Here is a 25,945-nt window from a genome sequence, read left to right on the forward strand (position 1 = left end):
ACCGTCAACACAGGGAGTTCAAGAGTCACACATCACCTGAAGCGTTCTGGAGATTTCTTGTCTCCGTATGTGCAACCCTTGAAAAAAATTCCTGCACGACCGAGGAGATCTTCGACGACATGGAGTTGACATGGAGGCAGACATAACAACGAAGGCATACAGAATCAATCGTTCAGGTGAGAGTAAGGAGAGGCCGTAAGACGTGCCATGCTGGAGGTGGTCGCCTACAAGTTCAACTGCCAGTCGATACGAACGACCGTCCGGCGTTTAGCCTTGTCTGACCGGTTCATATATGGAAAGTGCGTAGTTTCACTTCATGCTCACCGGCGTCGCAAGCTCGACGGTTTTGTGTTCAGGCCTCACAGCACCCAGAATGTATAGAAAATAACTCGCACATACACATGTAATGAATTCCCTGTACTGGCTGACTTCGTTTTACACAAATGAGACTTCGCCGTCAATCTCATTCGGTGGCTCCGTTGGTGGTGAAGCACAGTGACATTGTATGGAGAAAACCTATGTGGTTTACGAGAGGCAGAGACAGAATCGCTCTGTATGGTAGGCTGTCCTAAACCACGACGAAGTTCAAGTCGAACGCGTATGAACGGCCTGTCAATGACATCACGTGATCGCGTCCTGGGCTGGAGGCTGACAACGGAACGTCAGTCGCAGTCAGAATCCCATCCAGCAGCGTCGCCCGGGCTGACACACTCGCTAGCGTATATGAAGGCCTCGGGGGGACATAGAATCGCCACCTCACTCATCCCTCCTACCTTCATCGCCCCGCCGCTCTCCCTTGCAAGTCCGTCTCTTAGGCTACGTCAATGTTCAACATTGTAGTGAGTATCTCTGTACTGTCTCGCCCACACTCACTGTATGCCTCCATTCCCATTCAGTCAATGCTGAAGCGCTTGGTATTGGGTCTGGCGGCGAGTACCTCACCATCGTCTAGAAACGTATACCACACAGGTAGTGGTGAGTGGGTTTCGTTTGATCTCGGTTTCTGGTCTGGGTTTGGTGGTCTGGGTTCAGTTTCTTTTTTTGCGGCGCCGAAAGGCTGTTGTCCGCTCACCCTCGTGCCGAGAGGCTGCGTGTGGTGTCGCCCCTGTGCCGAGAGGCTGCGGGAGGCTATAATGGTTCTCGGTCTCCACCTCTGTCTCGGGTCACGGTCCTCACCTGTATCTCCTCATCACCCATGTGTCGACCCTCCTTCCTGTCCACATACCTCCGCTCCTGTCTTCGTAGTTAGAAACCCTGTGATGCCTGTGCAGTCTGTACCATTGACGGTTCAGACACGCTCCAGTCGGGGTGTGTCAGCCGTTAGTGGTTCAGACCGTCAGTGGTATTCGCACTTATTGTTACTGTTACAAGGAGCACGTCAGCATAAATAACACACGTGCAACAGAACGTACTTCCCGAACCAGAACTATGAATGCCATGGTAGCCGTCTGGAAATGGACATCTGCGCTGTCAAGAGTTAAAGAAAGCAAAACATCGTCTGCTGAAGGCAATAGCGTTTGCTGTTCTGAAGAAGAGAACGTCATGATGCCTGATTTCTTCAGGCCTCATTGGTCACTTATTAGACTTTGGACGAATCAGATGTCGCCCGTGTCAAAACGCCGAACAGGGAGATCTACAATGGGTAATAGAGAACACAAAGAATACGCAGGCTCAATGTAGCTTGGTAGGTGTTTCTCGCCGGTAATGTCGGGGACTCAATCGCAGTCATTGGACGGTTGGCACCCCATGGCGAAGTTGGGTTGAGTCACAACTATAGTTGCCCTCAGCGATCCGAGACTCGCTGGGGTGATCGATGCGCATGCTCTGTGGGTGTATAAGAGCAGCTCGAGAGCGCACTCGATCCCTGGTCCATGACTACTCACATATCATCTACGAGCGCAATGTCTGGATGCATCCTCGCGGCTCGACAGAAATTCGTAAAGGGTTTTTACGACGCGGACCTGTGCAAACGTCAAGGCAACGGCGGCTCCTGCATCTACCCAGCATGCGGCTGCTCTGAGCCTCCGAAGACTAAATGGGCGAGACCCTCTCAGAGAACGCACAAGGTAAGCACGTACGCGTAACATGGCTCAATGCCGATCAGCGATGCTCATTCGAACGCTTGAAACCGGGTTTGGAGGTAGCCCGATATGCTGCGCGGGTCGCCAAAGACACCTGGGCTGTTCCAGAGATCTTAGCATAAGTACAGTGTATCGTACCGAGCATTGTATGCAGCAATGGGAGATGTACTTACTACGTACCGGATCCGAATCACGTCCGAACACTCTCGACACCTCGACTCGGATTCTGGACTGTCAACCAGCGGTCCACGCCAATCCACACCTCGGTATGTAACCTTTCATTCGGGTTCCACCCTACGCTAGGTCCTCGCGACACCCGGGAGTGACGCTGGGCACGTAGGCTATATTCATAAAGCTGCAGTCAAGTCAGGGATGACGGAAAGAATCAAAGTGCGCGGCGGACGCCAGGCGCGCGCGCGACCACGGGGAGGAGGGAAATGAGAAATCACAGGATGCCCGATCGGCCCAATTGGGCCCACCCTCGCCGCTGCGCCCCCGACGAAATAATGTCCACGCACACGCATCTTGTCCACATTCCCTCACCTACTCGTCGACCAGTCTAACCTTCGGAGATGCCTGGACCCGTAGCCCGACGCACCAGACTGTCTGCTGTAGTCAACAGCAGCGCGTACGAACTGCTCAAGGATGCCATTGTCGTCTACCTCGTCGTCACTCGTACCCTGAAGGTCTTTCGTCATCTGCGGGCGCGAGGAGTCACCGAGACGGTCGTTGACTTTTGGAAATGGATATCTCAGGTGAGTAGCTGGCGTAAATGTGGTGGGAAATATCATAGAGAGACTCGTGGATTCCGCTGCTTTTGTTGCCGACGATCTTTGACTATCATTAAACGCGCACATCCTTCGCCGGCGAGAAATGCTGGTGGGGCATTTATGGGGGAAGGATGAGCTGGACCATTACATCTAATCCTGCCCATTCGCTCCTGTTCGCTCGAATGCTATGCATGCGGTACCTAACTTTCTACACTTCAGGAAGCCCTTCTACTCGCGCTCCGCCTTCCTTCCATGCGCAAGAGGGTCTCCGCAGAGCTCGGCAAGGCGACTCTAGACCTCGAGAAGGGCATGGTTCCCGAGGGCCCCTCTGTGCACCGACATCTCGCCCTGCCGATGACTGGACAGTCGCCAGAGTGGATAGTGACGGAGATGGAGGCCATGGATCACGAGGCTCCCGGAGAGCACGCAGACTGGCGGGAGGGGAAGGTATCGGGAGCGGTGTATCGTGCGTACAGCTGCAATTACTCTGCGAAGTCCCGGGTTGACTGTATGCGCTTGTTCGCTGCGTGTAGACGGCGGCGAAGAGCTGACGCGCGTCATACTGGCTGCGATTGAACGTTACGCACTCTCCAACCCACTCCACCCGGATGTCTTCCCTGCGGTACGAAAAATGGAGGCAGAGGTAGTTGCTATGTGTCTGGCGATGTACAACAACCCAACAGGTGCAGGTACGACGACGAGCGGTGGTACAGAGAGCATCGTCATGGCGTGCAAGACGTACCGCGACTGGGCGAGAGCAGTCAAGGGCATTCGTGAGCCGGAGATGTGCGTGGTGCTTCCGTCGAGCGGAGAGAGATGCTGACGTCGAGGGTTGATAGGGTTGTCCCAGCGACAGCTCATGCAGCATTTGACAAGGGCGGGGCATATCTTGGAATCAAGGTCCACACTATCCCTGTTGACCCCGAGACAAGGCAGGTCAACCTGAAACGTGTCAAGCGTGCCATGTGAGTTCCCGCGTCACTGACAGAAAGGCGGTCACTGATTCTGGACTAGCAACGCGAACACTATCATGGTCAGCCGCATACTCTCTACCGTTAACTCTCAACCCTGCTCACCCTGGCTTGTCATGTAGCTCGTCGGGTCTGCAATAAACTTCCCAGATGGCAACGCGGACGATATCGTCGCACTCGGCAATCTCGCAGCCAAGCACAACATCGGCCTGCACGTTGACTGCTGCCTTGGCTCGTTCATCGTGCCGTTCATTGAGGAAGCGGGGCTCGGGCCGTTCGCGCCCTTCGACTTCCGCGTTCGCGGAGTGACGAGCATTAGTTGTGACACGCACAAGGTACGTTGTACGACGCCTACAAGCTGCCGTCATCCATTGACGCATGTGTGCACAGTATGGGTTCGCGCCGAAGGGCAGCTCGGTGATCATGTACCGCGATGCGGAGCTACGGAAGCACCAGTATTATGTCAATCCGGATTGGGTCGGCGGTGTATACGCTAGCCCGAGCATCGCGGGGTCAAGGTGAGCGTCCTACAGCGGTGTCTATCACAGAAGACGACAGTGCTCATTTGAATGATCAGACCAGGCGCTCTCATCGCAGGATCCTGGGCAGCCATGCACTACATGGGACGCCAGTACGTGCACATCGCATATCGTAAAGCTGACCTCCGGGCTAACAACGTCCCATCAGGGGATACCTCGACTCCTGCAAGTCCATCGTGTCCGCCGCACGCACGATCGCCTCGCGCATCCGTGCCGAGATTCCAGAGCTGCGTATCCTCGGCGAGCCGCGCGCGTCCGTCGTCGCGTTCGCATCGGCGCGCAAAGGCAAGGCGGAGGGCGTGAGCGTGCTCGAGGTCGGCGACAAGATGGCAAAGAAAGGCTGGCACCTGAATGCGCTCAGCGGGCCCGCCGCGTTGCACATCGCCGTGACGCGCCTGACGGTGCCCGTGGTGGACCAGTTCATCGCGGACCTGAAGGATGCGGTGAGGGAGGCACAGCTGTCACCGAGTGGGCAGGGGACGATGGTCAGGCTCTACGGTGAGTGGATGCTGGATGGACTTGGAAGGGGGGTGCTGACGGTGCTTAACAGGTATCGGAAGTGGGAGCCCTGTCGGCTCGACGATGGTCGGCCACTTGGCCACAGCATTCTTAGATACGCTTTACAAGGCCTGATCTCCGGTATCAGGCGTTCCCCTGGTGTATGGTGGAATATGAGTATCTGCAATAGACGACGGTTGTTGGTATTTATCTCGTATATGTCTTAACTGTAGTGATTGTTGTTTAATCCGCAGATCTTACTCAGAGCGTGAATATTGCTCGGACAATGCTGGGACGCAAAGGATCGTATGAAGCCTCATTAGAGGCGACGGTCTGTGCTCGCACGCTAATTGTGACCCGTCTGTCTGCACTCGTGGGCGACGGCGTTTCGTTTGTGTCTAATGCTGTCGAGATGATACGAGCATAATACCCTCGTTGCAGGCCACATGCAGGTTGACTTCCACGTCGATATCGGTTTGGGTCCGACGCTACTCATGGTACGTGCTTCCGTCCCCTCATAGTTACAACCACACGGAAGTTAAATTGAACTGATCCGCCCTTCCGTAACATCTCATGCTCTGCTGCAAAAGGCGTCGGGTCAATGATACCGGGACGCTTCCTAACAGAGACATGGCGTACACGCGGATCAACGTCCAATACCCTACCGCGTGTGCCTCCCTATGACTCCGCACATGGTGGTACGGGGTGAGTGGTCGAACACTCGTGCGAACGAGTCGCATAGTGACCAGGCTGCGGTATATGATCTCCTAGATGTTTTGGCCCATTACTGCGCTGTATGCGGGCTTCTACGAACGCCACGGGGGCGATGATTCAGATGTGTGAGCGTTGGCCATACTCTGAAAACAATGATGCGGGCTTACGAAGTAACGAAGTTGACAGGGATTACATGTCCGACCGTCGCTGTGGAACCCAGGACGGTTCCATTGGGAACTCACTTCAATGGTGGCGCAGCAATGAAAACAATCCAGGAAGCTGGCGCCAGACCTGAAACTAATCAGTCCCAACCATGATACGATCTGCTGATGCGCAAGCCCGAGACCGCTCTCAGTCGAAAGAGCTATGTAATTCGTTATGCTACGTCTTCTCAGCATTACTGATTTGTCCACTTCTGCAACCTCAGCGCATCGATCTACGTACCCATCTGGCCTAGCTAACAGACTCCGCCTAGCCGATGGCATGGCACTATGCAGCCGCGAACGAGGTCTGTGTTCTAACCACATCGTGACGTGTGTATGGGGATAGGCAACGCCCCCGCCAAATGGCTTTAGCGCGCGGCCAAGCGCTCGAGGACGGAAGCGGACACGATTGATGGTAGCTGGCCATCGTGCCGAGATGCCATATAATCTCTTGCAGATAGTCCAGCGATCGTCTTCGTATCAGGCGCCACAGTGAGCAGCCAACGGTATCGAAAACTGTGGTCTGCAACAGCGGCTTTATTCGTAGATCTTGTACACAGTGCGTTTACGATAAGGATTCTAAGCAAAACGTTGGTTGCCGATTTTTTGTTGTGTGTCGAGAAGTAACTGATCTCGCTGTATGCATGCTGAGATCGTGCATTAAATGAAGAGCTGTGAAGATTCGGCAACGAAGGCTCGACTCGTCGGGTCTGAAAACGGTCATCCCGAACGTTGGATGGGCGAGAGGTTGTCGTTACGAGACCACACAGAAGGTGCTGGTTTTCGCGGCGTGCAGATCAAGCGCCCGTGCGGGATGTGGCTGCGGTGTGCATGTCCCCTGTCAGTATGTTCAACAATGGCTATCCAATGTAGTCGGGACACCTTGAGAATGAATACATGACTTGTTTTCCAGCTTCTCTCATAACCGTCAGGTGCGAGCTGGTGAGTTTCTTGCGTCTGAACGTCACGGTACAGCTTACATAAGCGATACATCGCACAAGCGCCGCGGCTGTACGTGCCATGTCCCTGGGATGCTGGATGCAGTCTGCTACTAGACGTCTGCGTTTGAAGTATAAGGCGGGCAATTTCCTTCCGACGGGGAGACGAGGAATCCAGGCTATAGCTGGCAACAACATGGTGAGTCATGTTATCACTGAAGTTGTGAACTGTGTTGCCGCTGCATTGACAGGGACTTTCGAGTCGGTGCGCTACGGCGTCGGTACAGTACTCACTGCCGGCCATCCTCCACAAGAGCCCTGTTCCTAGGACCGGCTTTCCAGACACACTGCACTCTGAGTACAAGTCCAGTGCCGTCGTGGCCGCAACTTGTCTGGCGCAATGTCGCGCGTGTCCGCCCGCGAGTCCCTCCGCAAACTCAACTATTCCCACATCGGAAGGCCCGCCGGACCAAGATGAAACCGACAGCTGCGATACTGAGTGCACTGATCAGTGAGGCTGAGCAGGAGAAGACTACTGAGGAAGCCGGTGAGCAGTGAGGCCAGGCAAGACGAAGGTGAAGGGCAGGCCCAGGATAGAGGATAAGGAGTGCAAGCCAGTGGACGTGTTTGTCAAGACTGTTGCATGCCATTTCCAGGAGCTCAAGCTCATCGACAAGGTGCGTACGTTCGAGGTCGCTGCGGACTCGGATGCCTGATGGCTCCGAGCGGTGATCGTGTCACTGCGGGATTTGTGCCCGGCCTGAAGCGGAAGCAGCGCGCGTCGCGGGACGTCAATATGGACGTCAGTGTCGACGAGGAGAACGAGGAAGATGTCGAGTACGCCGGAGACAACGAGAAGGTTGACTCGGACGGCAAGCTCGAATGAAATGTGCTGATACCCCTACTAGTAGACCCTTACCGCCACGGCAGTGGCGGTCTCAAGCTCTACTACTCTTCCGACACCCTCACCACGTCCCCCGCTCATCGCAGCGTGGCTACCGCACCCATACTACATCGACCCGAGCCGCATTACCACCATCACTGAGTCAGATTCTCGTGCGGCAATGACGTCGCAGCTGCCCTGGCCCCCGCTCTCCAATGCCCCCTTCCGCGCCGCCAGCACCGTCGCTGCACTCACGCTCACGCTCCCGGCGCCCACGCACCCTATCTAGCCAGTCACTGCAAGGGAACGTGCCTAACGACTCGCGCCGCGCGGGCACACAAGGTTCGCACTCGGTAAGTCCTGACGTGGACACCGCCGGAGGACGAGACAGCCGCGTTACGCTTGCTGCAGACGAGCAGCTCGCCGACGTCGATGCAGTCGAGCTCTACCCCGACGAGCTTGGCTCGGGCGGACCAACGTTTGCGCTACACCTCCCGAATCTCTGAGACCCACTTTGCATGTACAGACTGACCTCTGTAATTCACAATATACATGTATCATACATCCAGCACTCATTTACTACAGTTTACGCTCTTTCCCGCTGCACACCGATACCTCCTAGCACTATGTACCATGCCTATCTACGATATCGCGTTCTGTGTGATCGGCACGACAACGATAAGATGAGATATTGCACTATCGCTCGTTTAGATGTCACCAGATTACACGGCCGTGATCCCGGCACAAATAGACGCTGGCCGTCCAGCGAAGGGGGGTTGCCTATCCCCAGTGTGTAAGTACTAATACACTAGTATTAGCGTAGCCAGTTCAGTCGGTACGAGACAACGTATAATAGACTAGTTTATGTGTAATTCTTCGATACCGCTGCCATACTGTAGATGCCATTGTGGTCACCTCGGACGCTGATCGGGCTTCACCATATATAGCCCCGATATGTTATTTGGTTATATCGAACACTGTTCTGACATACGCCCTCCCCCCACTGGACATCACAAACATGGGCCGTGAACATTCCGGTAAGTAAGCCGAGAATATGGGGATGAGCATCCTGAAGACTCGAGAAAGTGGATAATAACGATGGGGCCATGAAGTCATCGGAAAATTTGTCTACTAGTAGCTAGGTCGCAGCGTCAACTGATCGGACTTCGACAGCTCACGCTGTGCTGCGACGCGCAATGCGTTGCATAGGGCGTCCGAGTGAGTTCAAGATCAGAATTCACCGTGACACCGTTACGACATGCCATGGACAAGCGGACACTAATGTCTATGTAGCGTTGTCCAAAGTTCGGGCTGCAGGTGGTAAATGATAGCAATCTTGAGGGTACATTGTGAGGGTATGGACACCAGGATTATAGCTTCGATATGAGTACTGGGAGAGTACTTCGGCTCCTCTCACAGGTTCGAGGCCAAATCGTCGTCGTGACACAGACACCGCTGTCCGATAGCGAACAAATCCGGTACCGCAGTGTATCTCGGCGGCTATAATTCATGTGCGACTACAAACCCAGTGCTGCCTTCAGCTTTGGGTAGTTGGGACTTCCCAGTCCCGTCACCTAAACATACACGTTAGTTCGCGGTAACCCTTCTGCCTCAAGGCCGTGACATACCGCATCCCAGCCCACGGTAGCATTGAACCCTGTAGTGAAGCCCGAGCACGCATAGTTATCGCCGACAGTGATGTCCGTCAGGGCATCCACGCCCGTCGAGTATAGCCACGGGTTGAGGAAGCCCAGCACCGGGCGACCCGCCGCGACAAGCTCGTCGTTCAGCAGCGAGATGATGTTCGCGAACGTCGGGGTCGCGCAGCTCGTCCCGTTGATAGGTCCCTCAGCGCCGCCGTAGATGACGTCAAACGCGACAGAGTACGCGGCGACATCAGGGAACGCGCGGCCGCTCGCGTTGTAGAGGCCCTGGTTGGTGGAGCCGAGGAAGTCGACATAGCTCGAGACGGCAGACTCCTGGTAAGAGGGGCGCTCGAATACATTGGAGAAGCCTCCGCTGGAGAATTTAGCGGCGGCCTCGGGGACAAGGTAGGTCCCGCCGACCGACGTGAGGCTGAAGGTTTCAGATCAATGGTGATGCTTCGGGGGGGGGGGGGTTACCGTGAGACTTACTAGGGGCACCCGGAGGGGAAAGTCGGGTTGAACGTGGTGCAGTCCTCATCAGGGTACTGTATACCTGCGACGCCCCCGTCACCAGAACCGAACAGCACGGAGACTCCACGCGCTCCAAGGGCTGCGTATGAGTTGCACAGTGATCTGCGGTGAGATGCGTCAGAGTTTCATTCAGTCGCTTCGCAAACGGAGATTCACGCACAGTGCGAGTTTCTCGGAAACTTGAGACTCATTAACGCCGTAGCTCGTCGACATGACTTGCGGCGGGTCGTCCAGGTCAAGCATGTACGACGCCGTGTCGATTAGCGACTCTGCGAACTCGTCGCCCGTGGGGATGCTTATGTTGCTAACGGAGATAAGCCTGACAGTAACATTCGTCGCCAAGCCAATCGTCCACTGCATGTCGAGGTTCTGCGTGATACATAATTAAGTTAGTAAACGACACCGCTCCATCGAATCCACTGCTCAACATACCCCTTCTACGCTCGTGCTGTTGGATCCCTGCGGGTCGGAGCCTCCGTCGAGCGTAACCAAGTCCCATGTTGTGTCAGCATCGATGTCTGGGCGATATCGCTCCAAGAACGTCTTTCAACAGATCAATCTCTCAGCTACCTATATGCATATGCATTTAGTATACCGTGACGCACCTTCAAGTATGCTTCTTGTGGCCACTCGTTAGAATATCCTGGGACAGCTAGCTCGATTCCATGGCTCGCAGGTGTTGTCGGGATCTCGTAGAGCCACTGGAGACACTCAGGCGTGATCAGGCTCACGTTGCAAGGACCGGTGTCGTCGCGTTTCGTGAGCTGCGATGGCAAGAACTCTATGACAGGTGCGGAAGCGACGCTGTTCGGAAACCTACGTTCCATCGTGCCGCACGGTTAGTGCCCCGGCTGTGAAGGAAGACTTGCGCAGGGTCTCACGATACGGTAGGGTGCACCAAGTCGAGATGGTCCGTGAGGTCCGATGGGATCGAGTAGTTGAGCGTCCGGATAGCCTGCTGGCCCGTCGCGGAGTTCGTGAACACGGAGAAGTTTGCGCCCAAGAGGTCGTTCGCCGTGCTGACAAGCATCTGTACCGAAAGCCAGTCGCCAGCGCCAGAAAGGCTTGTAGCCTGCAGATCGTTCTCGCTCAGCCACGCATTGACCGCTGTGGAGGTCTTGTTCGTCGGTGCCATGTATGCTTGTACCTGCGGAAGTGCGTGGGATGAGTTCGAGGGTTCTCAGTAAGAAACGCCAACGCTCGTACCGCTTCTTTGCTGAGATACATGCCGTAATTATCACTCGAGGGAGTGCTGACGTCGTACAATGCATCGATGATGCCGCTAGAGTTGCTCTGTTTGAGTGCGAAACGAAGGGTAAGGACAGTGTTGGGCGCGGCAGCCCCGGTGAACGTGAAACCTGAAGGTGGGTCGCCCCGGGTCTCGTGGACCTGCAGGCTTCGACGCGTAGACATGCCGCTGGATAGACCGGGCAGTATTAACCCGAGCACTAAGAACGAGGAAAGCATCTCTGAGAAAGGAGTGTAATAGTCTCAGAACGTGCTCGCTTCAACTCGGGGTCAGGTTGGGAATAGCGTAGCAGCACTGCGAGGGCAATGCGTTATATATATAAAACCCAGGTGTGAATCAATTTCGGCATGGTTACCTCGTCATAGGATCAGTCAACACGCGCTACTGACTCTGAGAAGGCGGGTCAGACGGAAGATCACAGCTGTCTAACATGTCACTTTGCCGAACGTACTAGTGACAGCCTACTGCGCAATGCTAGCTACAGCCGTTGTGAGGTGCGTTGCAACTTCAAGAAGCACCGTTGGATGATGACTGAGGCGAACTGAGCTAGCCTGGTGGGAGGGACTGCAAGTGTTGCACGAGCCAGGTTGGGGCGGAGGACAGCTACGCACGCGGCAACGCGTATTTTTCGCCACCCGCGACGCGGTCACGTGTTGTCACTGGCTCGTGAATCGTGGCAGCGCCATGATCAACAGTCTGAAGTTTGCACAAACACCTACTTACATCCCGAGTCAACAAACATGGTCACCTTTCTCCATGCCAGTGCTGTCACCGCTCTGAGCATTGCTGCCGACAGATCTACCCAATGGGAATCCAAGTCAACGTATGTATCAGTCGCTCGATAACTTACTACTTGAGAGACAGACATGTCACCGCGATTCCTTGCTGCCTAGTCGGTTAAAGGCTCGGGTGAGTAGGCATACACACAGTCATGGATGAATGCTGAACGTACCCGAGATTCTCTAGCTATGGTAGATATGGCCACATGAAACGACAGAAAATTGCTGGTGGCAATTCGTCGCGCTCAGACAACATGATACCCACGAGAGAGCGAAGTATAGAAAAGTGACTCATGTCGATCATACATGTGCTCGGGCTCCTGAAGTTGGAGAGGCGTCATGGGCATAACAGTGAGTCTTGCTTCACGCCGTGGACGAATGCCCGCCTCCGAGCGCTCCCGTATAGGGATGTCCCTAGCTCGCGGCTGGGACAGACCGCTTGACTCATATCACCGAGGGCGACAACTATGCCTGCTCGAACTGGACGACCGGGTTCAACGCGACTACTGTGTGAGTTTGGTTGGCACATTGGATATTAACACAGCTCATCTAGTCGTACAGGTAACTGGCTTGGGCACTCCGGACTTCGCCAAGCTCAAGACTGCGGTCGGTCTGTAGGAGCTGTGGCTTGCTACCATTGACACGAGCTTCGTATGGACGCAAAGTCACACTAGGACATCCCTTTTGCGTGCTTGAAGGACGACCACGCTGTTGTATGTTTGTTTCTATCCTGAATGTACGTTTTGTGTATACGATGGAGCCTAGGACAAGGTCTCCACCATGTTGTCCTTCTGATTAAAGCTATACAAGGCGTCGCCAGGCTCGCAGAACCCATGATGATGGCGCGCACTGCCCACCACGCCGTACGTGCTTCTATCAGCCTTTGCCGATCGATAAGAACGAGTGGCACAAGGCGGTCCAAATCGAGAGAACAAAAGGCTGAGTCGAAATGGCCGACAATGGTTGTTTGGTTGCGACCAAACATGGACCCACAGACCCGCATGATATAAGGCCGGCCAGGGTGCCACTTCGTCCCCCATCCCTCTTGACCTTCGACCGCCACTCGGTCTCCCCGTCCCCCATGTCCCGCACAAGACGGGGCACAGGGATTTGTGACGTCGTCCTGCGTCAACGTATGGCCTCTATGCGGCTACACCGCAGGTGGCACGGTGTCATGGTGGCTAGATGTACGTGCCTCTCTCAATTGCATCCGAGTGTCGCGCTCACCAGGGCTGCCTTTTTGTGCTCCTTTCTTCCCCGACGGCGACCTGGGTCTCATGTTAGGCCACGCCCACCTTGACGCCACACCTTCCGTTGCGCCACAATCGCGTTGACGCTGGGACTAGACCCATCCTTGCTTATGAGCGAGAGGTGTAAGGTCTCTCAAGAACAACGTAAGTCCGCGGCGCCATCGTCGAGTCATCATGGCCACTCACCTCGCTCCGCAGATACACACCTCAATCCACGCGACCACTGCAAGACAATATTACAGTTGAGGATCATAGCACGCGGCGATCACTCATCCACCTCGTAAAAGGGGCCACCCGTACGTTGCACGATCGACGAGGGAACCGTCCAGCCTAGGTGTCGTCCGGGCCCGGCTACTCTTGCCGCAGAGTAGTCGGAAGCAGCTGTAGTGTGGCCGTTCACCACGGATGCTGAGTGCGCTTTCGTGCCACTCCGTAGATGACATGGTGCGCGGCCCTCTATGGGGACCGTTCCGCTGATGACTGGTTCGACTCCGTCATGGGGCGGACCACGAGGCTATTCGATCGTCGCGTACGGGTGAGAAGGCATGGCTTATGTGAGTGTTCGTTGTCGCTGAGTTACGTGACAATGACTGACCTTGAGCGCAGGCCATGTCCAACGTCAAGGGTCCCAGCGATCCGCGACGGGTGTACTCACACGAAGACTACAACGGGCCGAACAACCTCGGTACGAAATAGGGGCGCCGTTCCATAAAATTATCAACTGAGCGGCGCCCCTGGCGAGGATGCGAAGTGAGTATTCACATTACGCCTCGGTCGACTTGCTCTGACCGTCATCGCAGATCCATCCAAGCCGAACCTCAAGGACACAAGCCTTCGACAAACAAGCGTGAGCCATGCCCGAGCGATCAACAGACAAAGAATGAACCAAATCACAGGGCATGGCTCGACGGACACAGCCGTCTCGCGCCTCGCGTGCGAGGCGATGGGGTTTTTAGTGGGTATGGGCCGGAGCGCGTCGACCCCCGATTCTCTAAGTGCACTACCTGTCGGCGCGCGATGACGGCCGAGTCCCACACTGTTCTCTCGCAACAGGAGTTCGTGCGCAGCCGCATTTTCCCCGGAGGAAACGAGCGTGCCCCCTCTGTCCGGAGGCGCCTCGTTGTAGCTGAGCAGCCCTCCGCAAAAAAAACAAAAAAAAAAAAACGTACTATTCGCTTGCTGTGTACAGATATCGAAGTCAAGCTTGTATCGACTCGTAGGGTAGTGCGCAGACTGCTCGTGTTAGCGGCGGCAACAGAGGCGGAGATCATGGCGTACGTCCAGTCGTAGCGAGTGCACCGTCTTCTAGGTTGTTGTGTCCACTGTCCACCAGCGCATACGGTATATGCGCGATACCTGAACCTTCACAGTCTCTCGATGGACCGCAGCGACGACAATCTGACGACCAGCTCGAATTCATGTGACCGCGCCTGCCACAGGCTCCACACCACACACTGTGAGATATGGCTCGCACGCAGACGTACATACGTATCTGTGTGGACTTCTCCAATCTTTTGCCAGGGGTCGACGCGCATGGTCGAGACCCTGACGTTTGACTCGGGTTTACTGGAACCACGGCGGCACTCACTGAGTACTGAGTACTGGCATCTCTGAGTCAGACCGTGACGATGCAAGGGCGAGCAGGCTTCAGGGCCGTTCAGGCCCCGGATCGGCGGACAACGCTGAGCGCGGAGCGAAGACTCAGACGGGGCATGCAATGCTGGTGACAGGTGTCATATCCGAGGAAATACTGCACTTCAATGGTCGTCAGGACGAATGGTAGATGGCGAGGGACGAGAAACCTCGACGCGCTCTAGCCTGAGGAAGTGAACGCGTCTACGTCACGGCAGCGCGTCTACATCCTACCAAGCGCTCCCGGCCCATACTACTACTGATGTACTACTGCTGTGGTGGTCTATACCACCGACGGCTGACATGCGCCCACTGGAGCATGTCCGACCCATCGATGGTACAGACTGCACAGGCATCACAGGATTTCTACCTACGAAGACAGGAGCGGAGGTATGTGGACAGGAAACATGGGTCGACATGAGTGAGGAGGAGATACAGGTGGGGGACGGTGACCCGAGACACAGACCCGATAGCCTCCCGCAGCCTCTCGGCACAGGGGCGACGCCACACGCAGCCTCTCGGCGCGAGGGCGAGCGGACAGCAGCCTTTCGGCGCTGCCGCAACAAGAACCCAAACCCAAACCGGAAACCGAAACAGTACATGGGCGATGGTGCGTGGACAGATGGAAGGGGAGGACAGGCGCGATGAGTGGGTGGACATAGGGGAGCCGAGCCGCAAACCACCAACCGAGACGGAACAAAGGCCACTCACCTTCATCTGCATGACAGACGGTGAGCATACAGTGAGGTCTCGATGGAGAGTAACTCACTATGTTGGCCGAAGACGACAGCCTCGAGAGTCGAGCCCAGGGAAGGGACGAGAGGCGGAGGAAATGGTGGTAGGAGGGGAAGGAGAGATGACGGAACAGTCTCTGCTCGTGAGTCTTATATACCCCCCGCGACTGTGCCAGCCCATTGGCCACGGTCTGATTAGGATTCTGACCGCGACCAACGTTCCGTGTCAGGCACTGTCAGCCTCGCCGCCACCGCCGCGTCGGCGGCGCGTCCAACCGCGACGCGGTCACGTGGCACTGTAGTCAAGTCGCTCACGCGCTCACGAGTCATCGAACCCGAATATTGCTGGTACTGCCTACATATGCGAGTCAGCAGCGAAAGGACTTTGCAAGTGGTATGTTTGTTGCTATCCTGGATGTACCGTTTGTGTATACGTACTTGAAGTCGATGCCAGGTGAAACACTGAACGACCGCTGTGTGTACAGCCTTAGCTTACTCATAAGATACGCAACTGAGTCACACCAATGTGAATGTGGAGCAGGATACGTCTGTAAAAACAACAGACAACAACATTCATTGTGAGAGGGGAGAGTGAACTCTATTTAGGGCATTAGTAGTACTACGCTGTCCATCCGTCATATCATCCTTGCGATCATCATGTCTAGGTCTATAGGGGCTTGCGTGTTGTACAGTATATGCGTGATGCTGAAAGAGTGGGGAGCCAACAAGGTCGAGTGAACATACCAAATCATGAGGAGACACAAATAACCCAGTGAACGAATCATGACGGCGGCGGCGGAGTGCTCGCAGCAGTCCTCGACGTCATCCTCGGTACCGCCGTCCGTCCCTGGCGCTGAGCCGCAGCAAACATCCCCGCCAGGTCGGTGTCGCTGAAGCTCCTCTCCGTTTGGCTGAGGTTCCGCTCCCGCGCCGCATCGTCATAGCTAGGGAGGCCCTGCAGACTCGATAGAGGCGTAATCCCGCCACCGAGGAAGCCTCGGCTCGCCATGTCGTAGTCCGGCACTTCCGTGAATGCGTAGTGCAGCTGCTCCGGTGTCGTCATCGGCTGCGGCGTATGCGGGTGGTGCGCCATGCTTGCGAGGTTGACCGAGCTCGCGCTCGCGCTCGGCACGCCGCTCCCCATCGGGCCCCCTCCAGGTGTGTGCGGCGATGATGTGGTGTGGTGGCCATGGCCATGTGCGTGGAGGTTCGAATGACTGGGGTTACGAGAGCTGAGCGAGAACGTATTCGACAGGCTCGTGAACGGCTTCATCGCGATGTTGAAGAGCGAATGCATGTTCCGCGACGCGTGGCTCCCGCTGTGCACGAACGTCTCGCCCGCGTGCACGCTACCGCCTGGTGTGACCGACGCCGCACCTCGCTCCGGGCTCGCTGCGCGGCTGTTCGCTCGACTCTGCCGTCGGCTCGGGAAACGCGAATGCGAGCGGCTTCCTCCTGGTGAGTGCGCTGATTCTGGGGGAGTGCGTGTCGGAGGCGAAGGGTTTGCGGGAGGCGGAGGAGGTACGTGCACGGGCGCTTCGGGCGCCTCTTGGCTCAGACTGAGGAGCAGCTCCGTGTTCACCCACTCCAGCGGTGCCGCACCGGGTGGTGGCTCCTGCGGTAGGTGCCTATGCGCACTCTGATTGTTCGCGTTGGCAGAGTGCGCGACTTGCCACGTCTCGTATGCCGCAGGGCTCTGGAGGCCGGACGAGCCCTCAGACCGCGGCGGCCCGATCGTTGGTGAGACGCCCTGCATCACCCAAGGATTGACGACACGCAGAGCGGCCGCGTCCGGGAGATACGCGTTCGCGACACGGTCGCGGACGTGCGACGGGTAGGAAGGCAGATCCATGTCCTCCTCCGTGTTGTCCTCGCCATGCGTGCCGATTGCTACACCGCCCTCGATGTCTTGAGGCCCGAGCAGGATGCGTCGTGTATGTAATGTCGCTGCTCGTGCCTCTTCGTATAGCCGGTTGTCGAGGACATGTAGCGGTAATGAGCACCGCAGCTCGGAGGTGTGTCCGTCGAGGTTGCCGATGAGGATGGACCATCGTATCCGGTGCGTGACCTGGATAGGCTGCAGCGGGGTTAGGGTCAGATGCTAGGGTTACACAGCTAGGGTTACGCACCTCTAGTGAGTGGCTCGGCGTTGCGTGCATGGGCACGGTTATGTTCAGCGTCGTGACCACGTCCACGGAGGGTTCCATGAACTCGGCCTCTTGCGGGCCGATCAATGCCGAAATTGGCGGCTGTGGCGGGGTCTGAGGGAGGTTCTCGCTACTCGAGCTAGATGAAGACTGCTGCGTGGGCGCGGACGCCGTCGTATGCAGTGTGGTCCCATGCCCTGAGGACTGCGACGAGTTCGTAGTCGTGGTCGTGAGTGGGGTCAGTTCAGTCGTATGGCGCTGGGGTGATGGCGGATGTGAAGGTGGCGGGAAGTAGCCATTACCGACACCGTTCGGCGCCTCTTGATGATGCGCCAGCCCATTCGCAGGCGTCGCTGGTAATGACGCGGTGTGTCGATGCGTCGCATGGTTGCTACCGTGGAGGAGCGGTATCCGGTACCGATGGTGCTGCTCGTCGACGCAAATCGCCTGCCCATTCACGATGTCGTGCCTCGTGCTCGAGATCACTCTCGTACTCTCCTGTATGCCCGAGCGGGTGTAGAGCTTGATCGTCTCGTTGACCGTCGTCGTCACATTCAAAACCCGTGCACCCTTGACGAGGGGCGAGAACTTGACCACCGCAATGACCTTCTCGCCCGCAGCCCACGCCTTGTGCGGGATCATAATACTGTACATCAGCTTCTCGGGCCAGGTGTTCTCGATCTCGAGCGTCTGCTGGTACTCGAGCGCCTCGGATCCAAACCCGCGCAGGATCGTGATGGGGCACATTGTGGTCAGGTCGCGGTGCGTGATGGCGAAGCCGGGGCGGACCGCGGTAGCGCGCAGCTTGTAGTGCACAGACGCACCGCCCAGAGCGCTGGTCGCAATCGACGAGGGAAGCGAGCCCCCAATTTGCAACTGGAAGGGGAAGAGGTGGCGCCCCGCCTTGAGTGTATGGGCATGTGAGCGGTTGCCCTCGAGGAAGGACCACTCGTGGTTGCAGACGAGGTACGTAAGGGAAGAGGAACTCAATGACAATCTGCGGGAGGTACAAAGTCAGCAGGTGCTCTATGTGAATATGAACCCGGACGTGAGACAAGACGTGCTCCAGATTGAGCTGCATGAAAAGTAAGAGAACGCCATCCGTGCATGTTCTCATAAGAAGTTAAAGTTATGTCCGCAATGCCTGTTCCGGTGTCCATATATTTGGACCCAGGCATCGCGATGCACGCATAGGTGCTCCTCGTGAGTAACACGTCCAACGCGGCGGGCTTCGATAGCCAGGCTGGTCATGGCTGAGCAGCGCAGTAAATGAAATGGACGTCCAACAACCTCCGCTTCGATATGACCAATGATATGCACTGTCATGCCCAACTCAGGCTCGTCCAGGCAACACGGCAGCAGGCCTCCTGTGCTCGAATGGCGCGCCGTACGCGACGGCGACGCGACTGAGGCGCCCATTGTGGGAAGCGCGTGTGTATGACGCAGCTCGACCGTTGGATCCGCCACCCGCGTGTTCGCCGCCCTATCCCCTCCTCGACCTCGATGCCCATACTGAATAGCGCAGCATATGGCGCCGTGCATCAGCTGCAGCGACAGAGCGGCGAAAGATGGGCAGCGCGGATGCAAGTGCTGTCAAACAGTCGCGGGCCGCAACGCGCTCAGGCAGGCACGCCGCGCAGATCGCGCGTCGTGTGACCCGAGGGGGACTCCAGCATTCGGTAATGCACACCACCTATCCGAATGCATTCAACTTACGCCGCGTCTATCCTCGCAGAGGCGGGAAGACGAAACGATGGAGGTTAGGGGACGGGTGGACGAAACAGACGGTGGATGTACCACCTCGGGCCAAGCGCGTTATACGGCCCGCACAGTGCAGCGCTACAGTGGCCACCCGCACCCTCGCACCGCGCACGATGATTGCGCTGCCCAGACGCGTCTCGTGCAGCGTAACCGACGTACGTCGGGCCATGGACAGCGGACGTTCGAAGCCGTTTGTGCCAAGAAGAGGGTCCCAAGAAGAGGGAAGACTCACGGTTCGGCGGAGGACACAGGGAGGCGGGCCTTGCCCCTGAACTGGAGGGTAATCTCCTTGATGGAAGTGGGCTCGGTGAGGTGGAGGACGACATGGCCGCTGAGGAGGGCGGGGTCGACGTCGACGCCGGTGCCGCGGAGGACGAGGGTGTCGGAGGTGACGACGATGTCGAGGTAGGGGCCGTCCTTGTCCTTCTTGTCGCGGTGGGGCATGGCGGGGTCGTAGTCGTGGGTGGGTGCGGTGAGGGACTGGAAGGCGGAGTTGAGGGCGGTGATGAGGGAGTCCTCGTCCGGGTGGGGGTGCATGTCCGGGCGGGGAGACGGGGGCCTTGTGAGGACGAAGGACATGGCGGGCAGCTAATTAGACGAGTTGGCGGAGGAAGAGGAAGACAGATCGGGGCCGTGACAGAGTTTGGGCGAGACCGGGGGAGTGGAAGCAGCTGCGAGCTGCGCGGGCTCAGAGAGCACCAGGAGGAGGCAGCGGATAGAGTTGGAGAAATCCGCAAAGGGTGCGCCGAGTCGGATGGGTGTTCAGCCGAAAACAGCCTCGACCGCTGTATAAGTATTTTCTTTCTTTCGCGCTCCGGCTGCCCGCCACGGTCCCTCTCCACTCCCAATCTGGCCGCCGCTCCGTCGGACCCCGACCCGGGCGCCCCGCACATCGATCCTCCGCGCCACGTGCATCCGGCCCTCCCGCTGTCGGTCTCCCTTTCACTTTCAGTTACCGCAAGTTCTGCATGTCTGACTCAATTCTTCTGCTGCCTCTCACGAACCTACTTTCCGGCTCAGATACTGCGCCTCGCTCGCTTTTGTCTCGCTGCCGTCTGCCACCGACGTCAGCGAGGGCCTCGACGGGCCACGGTGCATGTTTCGCCAGATCTCGCCATCGATCGCCCATGCGTACCGGCGTCCGCTTCCTCCTCGCGCGTCCGGCAGCGATGTTCCCCATCGCGCTGGCAACATCCTCGTTCCTGCGCCGGTCTCGATCAGCCAGCTACGTTCCACCTTAGCTTCATTTGCCTCACGTTATCCCAATCTTATCCCCTCTTATCGCCAGTCGCGCCAGGCCCCGCCCCTTGACCGCGCACACGTTCGTTACGTTCGTCTCCGCATGGACGCTACGCCGCCGAAAGATGCGCCGGGCGCGACTGACATCCGTGCCGAACACTCATTCTCTGCGGCCACCTCTGGGCCAGCCACGCGCGGATCTCTCTGCTCCTTGACTTCCTCGAGTTCTAGCGGGACGCCACAAAGCCCTTGGCCGTGCATCTGCGCCGCATACGGCCAGCCCACCAGCTTCGCAATTCAGTGCACCGGCCCCGGAGACAGTCGATCCACCAGGCGCCTCCGCCACCGCCCCTTCGCAGGTTCCCTAGCGCGTAGCGAGCCTTCCCGGAGCGCGTACAGACCCACGCCTCTACCGCGAAAAATTAAGAACCTCTGGACGCGCAGATGTCCGCTCAACATGTGCGTTGCAGTCCGCTCGTAAGTGAATCCACTCTGATGTACATCTCGTTATGACCTGCATCTTTCGGTGTCACCTCGGGTCAACACCTCACGCACCGAGTGCAAAACAAGGCCCGCGGGTGGGAGCCTCACAGCAACAAGCACACATCAGACACGGTGACATAACCGTAACGTCCATCCGAAGCCTGTCGCAGATATACCACCTCGCCGGCGTTACTAGGTGCGATACCTCGGTCCACCGCAATATTGCCTCCGCCGCTTCCGCACACCATCGATATGCCATGTCGAGCGGACACGCGAGATGCAAAGGCGGCGAGGGCCATTTTGGCTTTCTGGCTTGTCCCTGCGAGTCCTGCAGCGCCCTGGTGCCTATATGACGGATCGCTGTGTTGGCTGCATCGCCGCGAATACCCCGCCAGCTCTCGCAGACGCAGTGCCCAGACCGTATTTGATATCGTCTGTGTCTATGCCTGATGCGGAAACGCTGTGGTTCCACCCTCGTTATGCAGCTGCGACGTCGTTTCCGTGATAGCAGGTCGGTATCGCTTCCATGTCTCGGCTTCTCGTTGCGGTGCAGCGTGCCGCGGTGCTCTGCACTGCAGTGAGTTCACGGCGGCGGCGACGCTTCCTCCGCAGCACGTCCCAGCGTTCCACCCGACGTTCTCGTCTTCGCCGCCGCAATGATATCCTCGACGGGCCCATGGACATTGCGACGCGCTCACGCTCGCTCCACCGGCATACTGCATCCCGCATTCTTGCTATGCCTGGGCGCCGGTAGAAGCCGCGAACATCGCGCAGAGCGTTTCTGCATGCATGTGCGCGTGCTTCGCCATTTACGATGCAGCACTCGCCTCGCTTCCTCTTCCCTCTTCCCATTGCGTGCTCCACCGACTGCTCGCTACGCTTCTTCGAACCGCTGCTATCGGTACTATTTCTGGCGATCGCTGGCCGCCGCGAAGTGATGTGCCTGCCTCCTTAGTGTATGTGGTGCACATATGTGGCAGGGATCTCGACCGGAGCCCAGAGCTCATCTCCACTTGTATTGTGTGGATTGGGTTCACTGCCGGCGGAAGCACATAGGTCTAGCCATGTCTACATACGAAAGAACATCACATTGATCCCTCGAGGCGCCGGGTGACGCACTCTGTATGGAAGCCAATCCTCGAGGAGACATTGCACCGCGCGTTCCCATATACAAAGGCCAGCTTCAAGTGAGTCCTCGCAAAACACCCACGCACCGTGTCTCTGCGAGCAAAGTCCACTGCGCATGCTAATTGAATTCGTAGAATGATATTGATGTACAGGCTCCGATGACGCGGATGCATCCGTGCGTGCGAGTCAGCTTGTTTTATGGGCGATAAGCGCGCGCCTGGCCGTCGTCGCGGAGAGCAAAGCTTAGAGTATGCTTCGGTTGACCTCTTTAAATGGGCACGCTGATCGTCAGGCCGTTATCATACCCACTTTGGAGTCGAAGAAGCACCGAGGTGTTCATCTGGCATGAGAGACAGGCTGCGACGCGCTATGTACCCGCAGGGTGAACAGCGGACGCCTGCATCCCTGTTTGCCACCGTTTGGAAAGCGTCAATTCACGTTGAGCGGTACTGCTGGTGCACCTGGTACAGTGCGAGCATTGAAACCTTTGTTGCGAAGTAAGTCATGACTCTTCGCGAAGATTTCAAGTTCTTTTACTTCGAGGTTCTCAGGCTACGGACCACTTTCTCGCGAGCCCACCGCTATACACTGGGCACGGCCACGGGTCGCCTCTTTGCATCCTCTCGACCACCCCGGGTGCGTGCTTTACCTTGCTCAGAGTCCCGCGTGGGGTACCTGTGGCAGCCGTTGCGTCTTCGCCCGCCCTCTTACGTAGGCCAGTGCTCGTGGTTAGTCCCACGTATCCCACGACCGACCGGACTAGTACTGCAACGTCACATTCGTTGCCTCGGATTCCAACCTACGATTGCTCTGGCAGAGCGGCGCGCTACGGTGAAGACATTTTACGATTTGATCTGTCCACGAGACCTATTGAGCGCATTAAACTCTGCCAGCTGATCTGCCCTACCTTCCCCAGTGAAGCACGCAGAAAGTCGGAACCACGGGGACATTCGTCCCGGGGACGAGGGACGCGAGACGCGAGACGTCACAGTCAGTCACAGCACCGTGAGTGGCCGGCCACCATCATCGCTTTACCTCCCACTTTGACCAGCTTTGACATTGTCATTATTGAGGGCCAGAAAGACAATTCACCGGTCAGCTAGGTGTCTAGATATACATATCGACTGACTTAGTCACTTACTGACTGAGATTTACGAAGGCGTCACGGAGGCCAGGCATAGTGGCGCGCTACGTGACGGAGATGATTATGTAAGCATACCACAGGCACTACTCATAGGCTCTTGTATTTAGTTACCTTGAACGACACCCATTGTTTTGAAACCGTGAGGCTAGATTAGATGGTGTAATTACTCAATACACAACGATCGTTGTACACGGAAACGGGGAGTACATAAGTTATTGGAGGACTTCCTGAAATAGTAGCCCCTGTTACTCAAATCAGTCAGTGTGACAGCGTCCCGCGGGACGTCCCGCAGAGCGTCCCCGGGACGCGTCCCCGGGACGTATGTCCCAGTCGTTCAGACGTTCTCGCAATATTCGGACTCGGTGAGCATGCCACGTGACCGCGTCGCGGTTGGACGCGGCGGTGGCGGCGAGGCTGACACGGAACGTTGGTCGCGGTCAGAATCCTAATCAGACCGTGGCCAATGGGCTGGCACAGTCGCGGGGGTATATAAGACTCACGAGCAGAGACTGTTCCGTCATCTCTCCTTTCCCTCCTACCACCATTTCCTCCGCCTCTCGTCCCTTCCCTGGGCTCGACTCTCGAGGCTGTCGTCTTCGGCCAACATAGTGAGTTACTCTCCATCGAGACCTCACTGTATGCTCACCGTCTGTCATGCAGATGAAGGTGAGTGACCTTTGTTCCGTCTCGGTTGGTGGTTTGCGGCTCGGCTCCCCTATGTCCACCCACTCATCGCGCCTGTCCTCCCCTTCCATCTGTCCACGCACCATCGCCCATGTACTGTTTCGGTTTCCGGTCTGGGTTCGGGTTCTTGTTGCGGCAGCGCCGAAAGGCTGCTATCCGCTCGCCCTCGCGCCGAGAGGCTGCGTGTGGCGTCGCCCCCGTGCCGAGAGGCTGCGGGAGGCTATCGGGTCTGTGTCTCGGGTCACCGTCCCCCACCTGTATCTCCTCCTCACTCATGTGTCGACCCATGTTTCCTGTCCACATACCTCCGCTCCTGTCTTCGTAGGTAGAAATCCTGTGATGCCTGTGCAGTCTGTACCATTGACGGGTCTGACATGCTCCAGTCGGTGCGTATCAGCCGTCGGTGGTATAGACCGCCACATCAGTAGCAGCGACCGTGATTGTTGACAGTAATGCTAATTCAACGAAACAACCACTATGAGGGCTCGGCGATGCCAGTCCTGTACGATCAGTAGTTTACGCATCACAGAGTATGTTAAAAACACTGACAGTCGATATATGTACGATCGACCCTGGTACTTACTACGACCTGTACGTTCGCCGTGTTGTCGGTCTTGCTGACTCGGATTCAGTCAACCTAGACATCGTGGCCGCGGCAGCTTGCAGGTTCCGGTGAAAAGGTGAACAGCATGACCACCGTAGACTCCAGACATGGCTTCCAAATGCGGAGAGGAAGTATATGCATGCGACTAGAGCTAGAAACCGGCTCCGCAACTTTGATAATGAGGACAATTAGAGCACAGTGGAGACGTTGGGATACTGTATTCCGTTCGTGCCAAGTCTGTGATGACGGCGCAAGTGAGCAGTGAGAGGTCATGGTTACTAGTGTCTATATTGGCATCGAAGCTGAGTGAGAGCAAGTGAGAGACTCCCGCAACTTGAACGTCAACCCACTGCAGGCTGCGTACGTTGTGACAGTCACACCGTGACATGCGACATCGCGCGACGGCGCCGCATCACCATGATCACGCCCGGCCCATTCCCTGGCCCTCGAGTCCTCTCTCCATTCAGATTGAAGAACCGAGTGTGTATTCATATGATCTTGCCTTCTCTCTAGGCTTGACCCTACGTTCTGAAGAGCAGAGACAGGAGATTACATCAGTTCGCGGCATGCGGCAATGTCGTAGCTAATGGATGTGCAGTGACTGCAGTCCCGAGCTCCTGGCGGTGAGCTGGACGAAACTTGGGCAGGAGGAGGGTGGTACGTAGCACATCGTTGTACAAAGGCGTTGGGCGATATTAATCATATACCTGCGTACTGTGCAGAATCAACGTCCCGGGTGCTCGACGTGCCAGCATTGACCACCATGTAAGTTACCAGTAGAGCCCCGATGTTGCATTCAATCCGGTGTACGAACTAAGAAGATCTGCCAGGGTGATCAATGACGGACCGCATATGCCGCGGATAGCCTCGCCTGCGGCGAGACGCTACTGGACAGATAGGCGTGCCAACCTCCTTCGGCGACTTGGTACCAGTGTCTCGGGATGACCGCCTCAAACGCGTCAGCTACTCATCTCCCTATGGCTATCTGAGCTGCCCATCAAGACTGGGCGGCGAAGACGCACGCGAGTCACAGTCTGAAATTGGTATGCGGTAGGTCATCTCAAGGTCCCCGGTCGACGTACAGGCAGACTCGAGGCATACTAGCGTGAACCAAACCTCCTGTTTCCCGGACCACAAGTATCACGACGCTGGTTATATGTTGGTCCCGCATAAACATATACAGAAGTTGAATCGGAAGTACCGATGTGGACATGGCTGCGTATGTTATCCCGCTCTACTCTCATTTTACAAGCATCTGACCTATCCAAACTCGGAGCTGTGTTGAGGATGGATAGGATGTTGTCGTGTTTGCTCGAACCCCAATATCACCTTGCACA

At 56.8% G+C, this 25,945-nt stretch overlaps 7 protein-coding genes across 7 annotated transcripts; 5 read left to right on the plus strand and 2 right to left on the minus strand.

Annotated features, from left to right (window-relative positions):
* Window positions 1-610: 610 nt before the first annotated feature.
* Window positions 611-1,452, plus strand: C8Q71DRAFT_500182 (uncharacterized protein). Its single transcript, XM_047918960.1, has one exon. The coding sequence runs from the start codon at window positions 825-827 to the stop codon at window positions 1,389-1,391; it is 567 nt and encodes a 188-aa protein (XP_047780926.1). The 5' UTR covers window positions 611-824; the 3' UTR covers window positions 1,392-1,452.
* A 1,201-nt stretch (window positions 1,453-2,653) lies between these two features.
* On the plus strand, window positions 2,654-4,994 carry C8Q71DRAFT_703856 (pyridoxal phosphate-dependent transferase; the record flags this gene model as incomplete). The annotated part of the gene is made up of 10 exons (XM_047920343.1): window positions 2,654-2,836; window positions 3,071-3,317; window positions 3,385-3,637; window positions 3,691-3,816; window positions 3,866-3,884; window positions 3,945-4,157; window positions 4,213-4,340; window positions 4,400-4,453; window positions 4,510-4,859; window positions 4,912-4,994. 10 exons carry the CDS (start codon window positions 2,654-2,656, stop codon window positions 4,992-4,994), a joined length of 1,656 nt encoding a protein of 551 aa, XP_047780927.1.
* A 3,915-nt stretch (window positions 4,995-8,909) lies between these two features.
* Window positions 8,910-11,689, minus strand: C8Q71DRAFT_500311 (family S53 protease). The gene is made up of 9 exons (XM_047918962.1): window positions 11,475-11,689; window positions 10,981-11,413; window positions 10,656-10,921; window positions 10,380-10,590; window positions 10,207-10,317; window positions 9,935-10,143; window positions 9,733-9,876; window positions 9,226-9,673; window positions 8,910-9,171 (listed from the first exon to the last, which is right to left on the minus strand). Exons 2-9 carry the CDS (start codon window positions 11,239-11,241, stop codon window positions 9,115-9,117), a joined length of 1,707 nt encoding a protein of 568 aa, XP_047780928.1. The 5' UTR covers window positions 11,242-11,413; window positions 11,475-11,689; the 3' UTR covers window positions 8,910-9,114.
* A 1,908-nt stretch (window positions 11,690-13,597) lies between these two features.
* On the plus strand, window positions 13,598-14,073 carry C8Q71DRAFT_722178 (uncharacterized protein; the record flags this gene model as incomplete). Its single annotated transcript, XM_047921512.1, has 3 exons — window positions 13,598-13,606; window positions 13,659-13,737; window positions 13,853-14,073. 3 exons carry the CDS (start codon window positions 13,598-13,600, stop codon window positions 14,071-14,073), a joined length of 309 nt encoding a protein of 102 aa, XP_047780929.1.
* Window positions 14,074-14,635: 562 nt separating this feature from the next.
* C8Q71DRAFT_500910 (uncharacterized protein) lies at window positions 14,636-15,908 on the plus strand. Its single transcript, XM_047918964.1, has 4 exons — window positions 14,636-15,074; window positions 15,123-15,415; window positions 15,475-15,561; window positions 15,649-15,908. Exons 1-4 carry the CDS (start codon window positions 14,947-14,949, stop codon window positions 15,858-15,860), a joined length of 720 nt encoding a protein of 239 aa, XP_047780930.1. The 5' UTR covers window positions 14,636-14,946; the 3' UTR covers window positions 15,861-15,908.
* Window positions 15,909-15,953: 45 nt separating this feature from the next.
* Window positions 15,954-20,142, minus strand: C8Q71DRAFT_748308 (arrestin). The gene is made up of 3 exons (XM_047923136.1): window positions 19,559-20,142; window positions 17,548-18,562; window positions 15,954-17,495 (listed from the first exon to the last, which is right to left on the minus strand). Exons 1-3 carry the CDS (start codon window positions 19,903-19,905, stop codon window positions 16,200-16,202), a joined length of 2,658 nt encoding a protein of 885 aa, XP_047780931.1. The 5' UTR covers window positions 19,906-20,142; the 3' UTR covers window positions 15,954-16,199.
* A 2,031-nt stretch (window positions 20,143-22,173) lies between these two features.
* Window positions 22,174-23,491, plus strand: C8Q71DRAFT_500570 (uncharacterized protein). The gene is made up of 4 exons (XM_047918963.1): window positions 22,174-22,235; window positions 22,311-22,673; window positions 22,728-23,007; window positions 23,070-23,491. Exons 2-4 carry the CDS (start codon window positions 22,522-22,524, stop codon window positions 23,277-23,279), a joined length of 642 nt encoding a protein of 213 aa, XP_047780932.1. The 5' UTR covers window positions 22,174-22,235; window positions 22,311-22,521; the 3' UTR covers window positions 23,280-23,491.
* The last annotated feature ends 2,454 nt before the right edge of the window (window positions 23,492-25,945 follow it).

This window comes from Rhodofomes roseus, assembly GCF_022264815.1.
Source record: "Rhodofomes roseus strain CIRM-BRFM 1785 chromosome Unknown C8Q71scaffold_6, whole genome shotgun sequence".
Classification (NCBI taxonomy): Eukaryota; Fungi; Basidiomycota; class Agaricomycetes; order Polyporales; family Fomitopsidaceae; genus Rhodofomes; species Rhodofomes roseus.